This window comes from Babylonia areolata, chromosome 2, assembly GCF_041734735.1.
Source record: "Babylonia areolata isolate BAREFJ2019XMU chromosome 2, ASM4173473v1, whole genome shotgun sequence".
NCBI classification, from domain to species: domain Eukaryota; kingdom Metazoa; phylum Mollusca; class Gastropoda; order Neogastropoda; family Buccinidae; genus Babylonia; species Babylonia areolata.
The window spans coordinates 55319217-55332835 of record NC_134877.1 but is presented as its reverse complement, the minus strand read 5'-3'; the positions used below and the strand labels follow the sequence as shown (position 1 = coordinate 55332835).

Below are 13619 nucleotides of genomic sequence, written 5' to 3'. Positions count from 1 at the left end.
ATCAATGCGAACTACTGTAACGGACTCTTGAGTTTCTTCCCAGAACATTATCTCTTTTGTCATGTTTCCAGAAGTTTGTGTCAGGCATGATTTTTTTTTTTTTGCAGTTTTTATTTCAATATAGTTTGTATTTAACGTGGTTCAAATTGTGTATTCAGTTGGCAGTCCAGTGCTGTCAGCAGGATCATACATAAGCTACGTGCAATGTCCAGCATGACTGCATCGCAGTGTAAAATGTGAGAGCTTGATTTAAAATGACGCATAAAACGAGGCCTTTGTCAGGTGAAAGGAATTGATCACAAAGTTAACAACAAAAATAAAACATATGTTTGAGCACCTGGGACATGTCTTAACCTTTTTCCTTCCAGCTGGTGGGATTTATGAAATGTGGATAACAGATTTCAGATACCACAATGTGTATTCGCGCATGTGATGTGTGTAGTTTTCTTCCCAAAGGTTGAAGAAAGTACATGGTTCTTTTTGAATGATCTAAAAATGTGCATACCAGTGGGTGGACTTGCTGATTGAAGCAACCTGAAAATAAAATCTGATCATGGGTTTAGTTTTCTGCGCTAAGAACAGGAATGTTATCACTATTTTTTTTGCCAAGTATATTTTTTTTTTTTACTGGAAACCATTCTCATGCACACACTCTTACAGCCTCTTGACACTTTGAACACTTGCAGCAAGGGCGTTTTAATGACATCACAATTCCATTTTAACAAGAAACAGACCTAGGTTTTGATGGGCCAACCAACAACATCCAAATTATATTACACAAATACATCATAAATCATTTTTGTTTTATATATTTATGATCATTCAACAGTTCCCCAAAAAAAACTTGCACTTACCACAACCACGTGATCTTGCGTAGAATTGCACTGTTCAGCAAAGGAAAAAGAAATCGGGGAGAAGAGAATGAATTTAACCACGATAAAGGTAGAGAAGAGGACCGATATTCAGTGTACAATAAAAGCTACAACCACTACTAACAGCGGGGTGGACAAACTATTACCACCGAAAATCACAATAAGTCAAGGAGCAAGTTCAAACAGGCACAATGAGACTGATGCACAATCGACAGAGCTCACAAAATGGGTCACTTTTTATATATACATTGCGCGCTGTTCTTGTGTGCGTGTCACTTCGGAATGAAAAGTGACACTATTGGTTCCAGATTAGCATTATATAATTTTAATACCAGCCTATCAACGACAAGTATCTTGCTTTGTTCACATGGGTAGGAGATTCTGGACATACATGAAATGTTTAACATGGCTTGCCAAGCAAACATAATCATCAGAAGACCTAAGTGGTGTGTCAGACCGGTGCAGAACTTATTTCGGGGTGCAGGAGGCGGCCAGCCTAAGGGGAGGCTGGATGAAGAACGGGAGATTTTGATATTGCACACCGCGTTGGCTGCCGGTCAAATGGCTGAATAACTCTCCAACCAAAGTAACTTCTAGTTCAGTACTGCAAGGCCAGATTAACTCGGGGATTCTGTTCGGATCAAGGCATTCCCCATCTTTTCAACTATGCGCGCATATTCATGTGTATGCACATGTGAACGCACAATCTACAGTTGAGTATGTTTAAGAACACAAAGACCTAACTTTTTCGGTGGTAGTGAGAGGGAGAAGTTTCAGACCTGGCCTAAACCTACTCCCAGAAATTACTTTGGCTGGAGAGTTGAACGGACACGACGCCAAATATTTCCGTGTATTTCAAAATCAAATTCCTTTTGGCTAAGAGGACAAATTCTTAATCAAAGAAGTTAAACTCTAATCTGTTCCATGAATGAAAACACTGATGCTAAGTTAAAGTATGGGGGCAAACTGTTTGCTAGAAACTGGAATGGTAAACACACAAGTGACTTACAATGTAACAAGTCCACAACATTGTTGACATTCCAAACAAATGTCTGGTTTGCACTGACAAAAATAACCCAAGGAAAGAACGGGGAAGGAGTGTTAAAGGCGTTAAACTGCCAAATGACTAAAAGCAGTGAATTTCTCTTCTCGTGAATGAAAACGGCCATAAACAGTTTATCCGTTTCTGTTCAAAATTTCCTTCATAAAGTACTGATAAAACTGAACTGTGACTTTCAAGCGGCACACGTTGAAAAGGGAAGTAACGGTTCGGCCGTTCAGACCTTTAACAGTTCTCGAAGAGTTATTTTTAGGATAAGTACTGTCTGGTGCAGGGCACTTTTGCCACTCTGTAGTAAAAACAACAACAAAACAACCTTACACTAAAGAAAATACATACAATACTTCTAATGGTTTTCTACATGAAAAGATTCGAGGAACATGGTAACAAAAAACCCCCAAATAATCCCACCTCCGAGGGAAACCCATTACAACACTATTACCGGGTAATTCAAAGTAGCACACAAACTCCAGTTTCTTCGACCATTCTTCCCACAGAAAAGACGTATGGATTCCTTACCAAGAAAACTGGTGTTCAATGTGAATTTGAAAGAATGATCAATTCAGTGAATCAAAGCCAAACCCTTGGCATTATCAAATAAAGAAGAAAAATTTCACGTTAAAAAAAAAAGCTGTTTAAAATCGCAATGCAAGTTGTACAATTTAAACCATTCATGGTTATGTCAATGCAAAGGTCATATTTACGGTGTGGCGTGTTCTTTCTACAGGTTAGAAATGGAACTGTCAAATATGTGTATTTTTTTTAAATAACTTATTTCCACGGGAAATAGATGCAGTATATGGATACAGCGATGCCATTTCGATTAACAGTGCATAAGCCCGCTTCTAGTTCCCGCCAACTCGGCACTGGGGTGTGTGTGTGTGTGTGTGTATGTGTATATACAGTCTCTGTACAAGAACTGACAGGTTGGAACTGCTACAGTTGGAGCACTCTTGAGTAGCTCGTTTCAACAAAGGCAACGGTAAGACATGCACACCTGCCATTCGGAAGCTTATGAACAACCTATCTGAAAATCTACACACACTGTCTTTATAAATGATGAACAAATTCCATCATGAAACGATTTTGGGTATTTTAGCAGATTACATACGATGACAAGAAAATTGAAGAAAAATACTACTGCTAAACCTCTCTCTCTCTAAACACCTCGGGACTAATTCTTAGTGTTAATCTTTAACACAGTCTAAGGCCAGTCGCTCAAAATCACAGCCTCCATCCAGTTTTTCACCTCTTGACGCAAAAATCGTGCAAGAAAAACGTCAGTGCACTGTCACTTCTGACACAGGACACCACAAAACATATCGATAGAGATTTAAAATACTATCAGAAGGGGTAATCCTATATCAGTTTTGTCATCAACCAGGTGTACTACTAATACATGCAGGCATCAGCCCCTAAGGAAACCACATTCCAAGAAACAAGTATGCGGATTAGATAAAATTTAATATATTCGTCAATTTGCATTTCTATAGGAAAACATTTTGTGTGGGTTGGGGGGGGGGGGGGGGTCTTCACTCCAAGCCCATCTTGTGACTTCTACTCTCCAGCAATACGCTACTAACATAACCGCTTTGTATTTCCAATACACACACCCCATCCCCGCCCAATGCCATAAAGTATATCTATTAAAAAAAAAAAAAATCGTTCCGCTACATAATCTTTGGGTGTAGTAAACGTGAAAGGAGAAGAGGAATGAGCTGAGATAAATTAACACCGTCAATAACAGGGATGGGAGCGGGGAGAACAAACACCATGTTAGGGGGGAAAACAATCCAACCAAACAAACGCACCACGAAGGAATGCTAGAAGACACTGTCCATAAACGCAATCAGCAGCCGTGCCCAGACCAAACAAGGCGCAGTGACCTCATCAACCAACACCACCTGCTGATGTCACCCCATAGTCCATAAGACGTCAACGAAGGTCGAGGACCGAGAGGAGGAGGAGGGGGAATGGCGCCCACCCGTGTCAGTTCCAGTCACCGGGGCGTGAGAGAAGAGAGAGAGATGGGGTGCTGTACCCTCACTGGGGCAGAGCCTTCAGAATGGCGTGCACCTCCTCTGCCACGGCAGATAACGCGAACTGGAACTGCTCCTGATTGGGAAAAAAAACAAACAACAAATGTAAATCAATACAGGCTTTCTCATATTAGTTTTGCTGAAGTCGAAAAGCACCCGCCCCGCCCCCGCCACCCCCAGGAAAAAAAACCCAACAAACCCAACAACTGCCTTCAAAGAAAAGAGCAAACGGGACAAACAACTCTTACCCAAAATGTTAACACTGGGCCAAAACAAAGTGTTAGTGAACAGAAATACCGATATGCGATACGGTTCAAGGTGGCGTCAATTGTGCAGACAGATCCATAACACGCTAAAACACGTCTGCCTTATAAAAAGAGCAGATGCCTGATCTGCGCATAATAACTCCAACACGTTGGTCAGACCTGGAGAGCTTATCTTAGTTTTGAGGACAACATTGGCCCCGTTTCGTTGTTATGGTAACCAAACTGATTATTTCCAACTTCACCATACAGATGTGACCCAGAACAAGTTCAAGGCTGTGCACAGTCCATGGAGGCGCTGTGGCAGGATCGGCCAGGTGCTGGACTGGTGACCCAGTGGTCGGGGTTCGAGCCCTCGTTTCGGCATGGTGTTCCTTCCTCTGGCAAAAAGCACTCCGATTTTCCTCACTCCACCCAGGTGTGAATGGGTACCTAACTTCGATTCCCCGGGGGATGGTTAAAACTGGAAGGACAGGGTTGGAACCCCCGCCTTCCTGTGCACATCTCCCCAGACACTGAATAGGAATTCACAGCCCCGATGGCCGTAAAGGGCAATGGGACCTTTCATCTTGTTTTCGTTGGCCCCGTTTTTTCATTGCCGAAGTAACCAAACTGAATCATTTTAAATCACTATGCACACGCCTTCTAGAACATTGTAGCTAATTTCCATACACACACACATAGTCTCTGTCTCGACACCAATACAAAGCCCACCAACCTCAAGCGTAAGAGGTAATTTCTTCCATTCGAGAAAGCACTTGCGTACGGCGTTTCTGCAGTAGTTCGTGTATGAACGACTTTGGCATGAGGGTATTGGTGGAAAGGAGGAAAATAACCCCCAAAGACTAGCAAATCCGTTCATCAATGTTAACACCGAGAGTTAAAATTCATCGCTTTTTAAAGGTTTGTGTTGTATTTAAACGCACTGATGTAAATGACAATACCACACATTTACATAAACACACTAGACCAGTTTAAAGCCCCACATAATATATCACAACTTACAGAGTAAGCCTAGCAAGAAACAGTTAATTTGACGTGAGAAGTAATGGATTCATACCTCTGCTTTTCACCGTAAGTGTTAAAAATGCCCTTTATATACCTTTCTCCAATAAAAATGCTCTTTTCTCTTTAAAAAAGAAATCACACCTTCTTCTCTTCATTATCATTATTTCAACATTTACCTGTTGCGTGCGTGCGTACGCGCGCGCGTGTGTGTATGTGCATGTGTGTGTGTGCATACGTGTGTGTGTGCGTGCGTGCGTGTGTTTACAAGTTATTATAATATAACGTATGTATGTACCTTTTTTTTGCTTAAAAAAAACATCACTATCATTAAAAAATGACTTCAGACAGACACTATAACTTATCAATGAAACAGAGCATTATGCTTCCTAAGGGGAAATAAAAAAACAAATCGCACCAACCTTGGTCTGCACCATGCCCATGCGCTGGTCCCGGATATGCTCCAGAGTGGCGGCCATGTCGATCTCCTTGGCGCCCTTGGTCATGCGGTTGAGGACCATGTCGATCAGGCAGTACGTGCCGCTCCGCCCGCATCCGTCACTGCAACGTTGTTGTAACAATCATTACTCTAAACTTCGTCACTGCAGCCAGAAGTACTGCAACCTTTGTCACTGCAGCTAGAAGTACTGCAACCTTTGTCACTGCAGTTAGAAGTACTGCAACCTTTGTCACTGCAGTTAGAAGTACTGCAACCTTTGTCACTGCAGCTAGAAGTACTGCAACCTTTGTCACTGCAGCTAGAAGTACTGCAACCTTTGTCACTGCAGTTAGAAGTACTGCAACCTTTGTCACTGCAGCTATAAGTACTGTGACCTTGATCACTGCAGCTATAATTACTGTGAACTTGATCACTTGATCACTGCAGCTATAAGTACTGTGACCTTGATCACTGCAGCTATAAGTACCGCAACCTTTATCACTGCAGCTATAAGTACCGCAACCTTTATCACTGCAGCTATAAGTACTGCAACCTTAGTCACTGCAGTTAGAAGTACTGCAACCTTTGTCACTACAACTAGATGGTGGACATCAGAAAGTACTGTAACCTTTGTCACTGCAGCCAGAAGTAATGTAACCTTTGTCACTGCAGCCAGAGGTACTGCAACCTTTGTCACTGCAGCCAGAGGTACTGCAACCTTTGTCACTACAACTAGATAGTGGACATCAGAAAGTACTGCAACCTTGGTCACTGCAGTTAGAAGTACTGCAACCTTTGTCACTGCAGCTAGAAGTACTGCAACCTTTGTCACTGCAGCTAGAAGTACTGCAACCTTTGTCACTGCAGCTAGAAGTACTGCAACCTTTGTCACTGCAGCTAGAAGTACTGCAACCTTTGTCACTGCAGCTACAAGTACTACAACCTTTGTCACTGCAGCTACAAGTACTACAACCTTGGTCACAGCTAGAAGTACTGCAACCTTTATCACTGCAGCTAGAAGTACTGCAACCTTGGTCACTGCAGCTAGAAGTACTGCAACCTTTGTCACTGCAGCTAGAAGTACTGCAACCTTTGTCACTGCAGCTAGAAGTACTACAACCTTGGTCACAGCTACAAGTACTGCAACCTTTGTGACTGCAGCTACAAGTACTGCAACCTTTGTGACTGCAGCTACAAGTACTACAACCTTGGTCACAGCTACAAGTACTGCAATGTTTGTCACTGCAGCTAAAAGTACTGCAACCTTTGTCACTGCAGCTATAAGTACTGCAATCTTGGTCACTGCAGCTAGAAGTACTTTAAACTTCGTCACTGCAGCCAGAAGTACTGCAACCTTGGTCACTGCAGCTATAAGTACTGCAACCTTTGTCACTGCAGCTAGAAGTACTGCAACCTTGGTCACTGCAGCTAGTAGTACTGCAACCTTTGTGACTGCAGCTAGAAGTACTGCAATCTTGGTCACTGCAGTTAGAAGTACTGTAATCTTTGTCACTGCAGCCAGAAGTACTGCAACCTTTGTCACTGCAGTTAGAAGTACTGCAACCTTGGTCACAGCAGCTAGTAGTACTGCAACCTTTGTGACTGCAGCTAGTAGTACTGCAACCTTTGTGACTGCAGCTAGAAGTACTGCAACCTTTGCGACTGCAGCTACAAGTACTACAACCTTGGTCACAGCTAGAAGTACTGCAACCTTTATCACTGCAGCTATAAGTACTGCAATCTTTGTCACTGCAGCTATAAGTACTGCAACCTTTGTCACTGCAGCTAGAAGTACTGCAACCTTTGTGACTGCAGCTATAAGTACTGCAACCTTTGTCACTGCAGCTATAAGTACTGCAACCGTTCTCACTGCAGTTAGAAGTACTGCAACCTTTGTCACTACAGCTAGAAGGTGGACATCAGGAAATACTATAACCTTTGTCACTACAGCTAGAAGGTGGACATCAGGAAATACTGTAACCTTTGTCACTACAGCTAGAAAGTGGACATCAGGAAATACTGTAACCTTGGTCACAGCAGCCCGAAGTACTGCAACTTTGGACACGGGAGTTGGAAGGACTATAACCTTTGTCACTACAGCTAGAAGGTGGACATCAGTAAGTACTGCAACCTTTAACTACAGCTACAAGGTGGGCATCGTTAGACGTTAAAAACGTACTTTGAGCTTTTAAACTAACAAAATCAGTCATTCTGATCTATCTTGAACACAAAACAATAAGTTAAAATATTAAGTGAATAACAGTTAAAATATTAAATGAAAAAGTGCTGACCTTAATTAATAATAGTAATAATGATGTACATTGTAAACATAGGTCATAACACATCCACCGTCTTCTCTTACACACACACGCGCGCGCGCGCAAGCACGCACGTACACACACATGCGCACAATGAAACATAGTCACAGACACACAGAGTAGTCACAGGCGCACAGAGTCACAGACACAGACAGTCTCGCAGACAGTCACAAACACACTTACTTGCAGTGCAGGACAATTGGGCAGGACCCCCCGCGGAAGGACTTGTTGACTTTCCTGTGTGAACAGTCAGACTTCGTGAATCGTCCACATCACCACCTTCACCACCCTCCCCTCAACATGCCTCGCAACAAACCAATGGCTGGCTATTTTTCAAACGTTTGATCTCTATTTGCATACAGAGTGCATGCAAAAGTAATATATGCACTCAGCTGCAACCACCTTCAGACACGTATTCAACAAACGTACCAATCAACAGAACTTTAACATGCTTTCACATGTTCACCTCTTTCATCTAATCATTACATGCCACAAACCTTAAAAAACAAAAACAAAACAAACAAACAAACAAAAAAGATCCACCAAAAACAAACAAACAAACAAAAAAACCCCCAACAAACAAACAACAACAAAAACAACCAAAAAACCCCACCAAAAACCTTTTACCTTTTTCAAACATGCACGTCAGAAGTTAATGTATCAAGGTTTTTCCTTTTCCCAAAATTCTCAAAAATCTGTAATAAACGATTAACAAGAGAGGCAAGGCCTTCAAGACTCACTTGTGATACACTTAAAAAAATTATATAATCGTTAAAATGCGTTCTGTATTTGTTATTATAAAGCTTCGGGTTAAAAGAAAAAGAAAAAAAGTCCTAATCGCAGATTCGAACCCCGCGTGTTCGGGTGAGAAGAAACTGTCTTACCCATCGTGGTTCCTTAGCTGACGTTCAAAAATATAACATTTAAACATGCTTTTTTTTTTAAGGGCGATAAATCGATTGCGGTATTCGCAGTGAGAACGCTGTTTAAATCATATTATTCTGGTGTATCTTGGGCATTCAAAAAATCTTTAAGGGCAATTAAAAATTCTTTTTAAGTCCGCGGTAAATGAGATGTGGCTATCGCCGCAATCACACTGCACATTTAGCCGTTTTCTCTGGATCTAGATAGGTTGTACAAGTTTAGTTACACCCGGTTGACACGGTCGATTCAATTTCTCTTTTATGTTCATTCTAGTTTTATAGTTTTAAAGTTGATAATAAAATTGAGTATTCTGTTAAACAAGTAACATGTAGAGCCAAGTACAAGTGCTTCTAAACGTCGTATGAAGTGAAAAGGACTTCGTTAAGAGAAAAGTCAAGACTGGAAATTTTTACGTTTCATCAATTCAAGGGTATTAACTCTCATGGTTTATTATTTTTAACTGTGAATTCCGACTGATTCTGTGGATATTTTTATGGCAGTTTGGGGCATAATCCAGTAAGTGATGAGGCGTTCACAAATCTTTCCCTGAATAAATATTTAACGGTCTCCTTCTCCAACTTTCCATCACATGTTATCGTGTATTGTCAACAACTTGAAACAAAATGGCGCCGTTCGCGTTCGCGAAGAATATGAGCACGCGCTTTGAATATGTATAAATATGTGTACGCAACTGATTTTTGCCCATGACCTTCAGGGCTCAGCCAATAGATCTATAATGTCCACTCGTCGTATTGATTTTAGTATTTTCCGAAAAAGACCACATGGGCGAATGAACTAGTGAAAGCCCTGTACACTGACAGTAAACACACAAGCTTTTTATGTATTGAGTATAATTTCAAAATGTAATGTTTAAGATGAGAAAGATCACTTTAAAGCAAATTAAACCCACTAGCATTAATTACAGATTAATTTCCTTTTTTTTTAGTATCTGCACCAAAGACATGCAAAATAAATATAACTTCCATGCTTAGCAAAAGAAGTTCCTGTTTGAACAAAAAATGATAAAAATGACTGCTCTTGTTGTTGTGTCAGAATATCAGATCAAAGTGCCAAGTTTAGAGAATAAAAAAATATATAAATATAACAGTAAATTCAGTTTGCATATAATTTGGCTTCATTTTTAAAAATTTTTTGTGCCCATCCCAGAGGTGCAATATTGTTTTAAACAGGATGACTGGAAAGAACTGAATTTTTCCTATTTTTATGCCAAATTTGGTGTCAACTGACAAAGTGTTCACAGAGAAAATGGCAATGTTAAAGCTTAACACACACACACACACACACACATACACACACACACAGACAACCGAACACCGAGTTAAAACATAGACTCACTTTGTTTACACAAGTGAGTCAAAAATTATCCTTCTACAGCGTTTCGCAAAACCACTGATGGAACTGATCGTCTGGCAAAACAAACTGAATAAATTAGATATGTCTGCATTTGTAACACACACACACAAACACACACACACACACACTCTGAACGCTAAGAAAACGTAGAAAACTCAATTAGTGCTGCTAAGATCACTTATAAAAACCCAGCCCTGGAATCCGCATGAAGCACCCGAAATATTCGAGATGGAATGACATGAGGAGATGGAAATTTTACTTCACACCAACAGGAATGCACGAAGTAAATAAAAACAACAGCTATAAAAAAAAAGAAGGAAAAAAAAGAAGCAAAACTGACCGAAATTCATGATTGAAGTCATCTGAACAGCTGGAAGGAAAACGACTTTTGGAAACCACTCACACATCCAACAGCCTTCGACTAACCCGAAGACTAGCCATAATCAGTTAGTTCCAATGAAACAAGACAAACAAAATTCGACCTCTACTAACCTTCAATCAAAACAACCACCTCTTATGCTGTGGGAATATGATAACAAATAGGGCGAGAACTCCACAACTTAAAGCTGAAGATGACATCGACAGTTCGCCAAAGCCGGATACCACAATCGCACGCCATTCGAAACGAACACCCCAAAGCAACCGAATTTCACAAATTTAACCATCTAACACTGCCCCCGTTTTCCAGCAGGAGGTGAACTATACCGCGTTCATTATAACACTGGAACGACGCTTTTTTGTAAGGGGTCGGCGGGAGGAGAGGGGCGAGAGGGGGGGGGGGGCGACGAGGAATTCAGAACCCCATCCCTCCTGCCATGCCCTGAAATGTGACTGAAAAATACGACAACCGTACTTCAACAATAACAACCCAACTGAATGCACAGCGGTCAAGGAAACAGAAACTGACAGTGGAAAATCCACAGCTTACTCTGCCACAGCACCCAGTGCTCATTCAATAGGACTCTTGACTGACAGGCAGATTAGTCACAAAATGTAATTCAGTGTCAGCCAAACATATTCATTTATTTACTTATTAAGACATCTTGCTATAGCGCATATTCTTGAAGCTCTATGCGCTTTACAATAGCACTAAAAACATTCACTCTAACATCCCCACACAAACATATGCATATAATTTGAAACATAGTTAAGAGAGAACAATTAAAATAGGTCACATATCGAATTAGTACACTAGAACAACACCGATTTTTCTTGTTGATTTTTTTATATTTTTAGAATGCACTGATTTAGAGAAAAAACAACTGAATGAATGAAAAAATTTAAAAAAAAAAAAATGAATAAAAAAAATAAATGGAGAGAACTGGTTGTCAATTCATCAGTGGTGCCCCTGAGGTCAAGAGACCACGGGACACTGAGAAGAAGAAGAAGAGGAGGAAGAAGAAGAAGAAGAAGAGGAGGAAGAAGAAGAAGAAGAAGAAGAAGAAGAAGAAGAAGAAGAAGAAGAAGAAGAAGAGGAGGAAGAAGAAGAAGAAGAAGAAAGAAGACTTATAAATACTGAAATGCTATCTATTAATGCAACAATGTTGCACGCGTTAAGGATTTTTTTTTTTCAAGTCAAAAAATCTGCAAGGGCAACATCAGTGTTCAATCTCTTGAAGTTTTGTTTTAAATGTGGTCAAGCATCTGACCGGAGTGCTAACTCTATCAAAATGGCAACTGCTCTTAAAAAAAAGAAGAAAATATCCAAATACATCACTCTCTACACAAACGACCGCCATGTTCGCACTACTTTTAAAAGACGTAAAAAAAAAGAGACAAAAAAACGAAAAAACAACAAAAAAACCCACACACACCGCTGTAAGGTCACCCTGAGTTGTCACATTCACAGGGCTGTTGTTTTTATGTGACATGTGTCGCAATAATTTAATACGAGTGATTAAAAAAAAATGCCATGCTAATTGGCTCTCATGTCACCACTTTAAAACTACGGCACACAAATCAATACTTTCAGCATATTTCTCGAAAAATAACGCTGAAATTAAAAAAAAAAAAAAAAAAAAAAAAGACAGAAAGTTGTTCTAAAATTCACCCAATAATCTGCATTCATTTTCTTAAAACTGAGAAATTCGTGCTAACATACATGTTTATGTCAAGAGAGAGAGAGAGAGAGAGAGAGAAGGGGGGAGGGGGCTAAATTTCCTTTCGACGTCATCCAAAAAAAAATAATTGGAGTTTCCAAATTGGAGATTATTCACAAAAAAAGGGGTGGGGGTGGGAGTTGGGGGGAGGGGTTGGGGAGAGGAGGGGGAAGGGGGGCGGGGGGCTCTGAAAACTTTTAAAAACTGAACAGAAATAAATAAATTACTGGCTGCCAGGCTAAGGAAAGGGACTGGGTAGGACGACAACAGTTTCAGCTGCCCTCCCCGTGTTTTCCTTCCCCCCCCCCCCAACGCCCCCACCCCCACCCCCCAAGGGCCCTGCCACTCCCATCGGAAGCTGTCCGCCTGCTCGTGGTGTCCCCGGGGCAGTGAAGGAGTTGTCTGCCCTTTTTCCCTCGCTGATCGATGCTGCAGCTCCCTCCTCTCGCTCCCCATCCCCCTTCCCCCCTCCCCATCCATCCTTATGACTCTTCCATCATCCCCCCTCCCCCTCTGGCCCATCAGCCTCCTCCTCCTCCTCCGACACCACACTTGCCCACTCCGCTACCTCCTCCCAGCCCGGTCAACAGCCGTTCCCTGTCATTTGCATCTCATTGGTAGTCATCACACCCCGCCACGCCTTATCAAAAGAGCCGCTCTGCCGTGCCCAGCAAGCTTATAAGCAGAACCCTGTTCTGGCCATGTAATACCGAACAGCTTACTCGGGACAGTTTACAAAAAAACAACAAAAAAACAAACAACAACAACAACAACAAAAAAAACCCACCAAAAAACCTTCAATTTGGGAGGTGGGGGTGGGGGAGGGGTTGGTTGGCCCGCAAAACGAAAAATGGTGCTTTTACTCTTCAGACTCAGTGCGCATGGGGGAGGTCACGACTTTTCATTTAAACGCTGGGTTTTTTTATGTATAAAGAAGCAGATAGTTTTGTCAAAACCTTTCGGAAGTTCAATGATGTTGCAATCACAGTTCTCAAGTTAAATCTGGCCCATCACCAAAGGATTAACACGTGGCAGTTCGATAATATTGAAAAAATTGTAATTAAATGTGGCTCATCACCAAAGATTATACTTGTGGTGAGGCAAAAGCGTCTTAAAGAACGTGTATGGGTTCAGAATTTTTAAAACGATAAGTAAGAAAAAGAAGAAAAAAAACCAACAACAACTTGTTAGCTATTATAATGTTCCGATCTATATACTTTTGGCAT

General features: G+C 41.3%; 1 protein-coding gene across 1 annotated transcript in view; it reads right to left on the bottom strand.

The window, feature by feature from the left end:
* Positions 1-677: 677 nt before the first annotated feature.
* The window catches only part of LOC143275304 (uncharacterized), a 641085-nt gene continuing 628143 nt past the window's right edge, over positions 678-13619 (bottom strand). The window contains exons 19-21 of the mRNA XM_076579305.1: positions 8180-8233; positions 5662-5800; positions 678-4047 (exon numbers count right to left, since the gene is read on the bottom strand). Of these exons, the coding sequence (XP_076435420.1) occupies positions 3976-4047; positions 5662-5800; positions 8180-8233 (265 nt within the window). The 3' untranslated portion in view covers positions 678-3975. The remainder of the gene's footprint in view (positions 4048-5661; positions 5801-8179; positions 8234-13619) is intronic.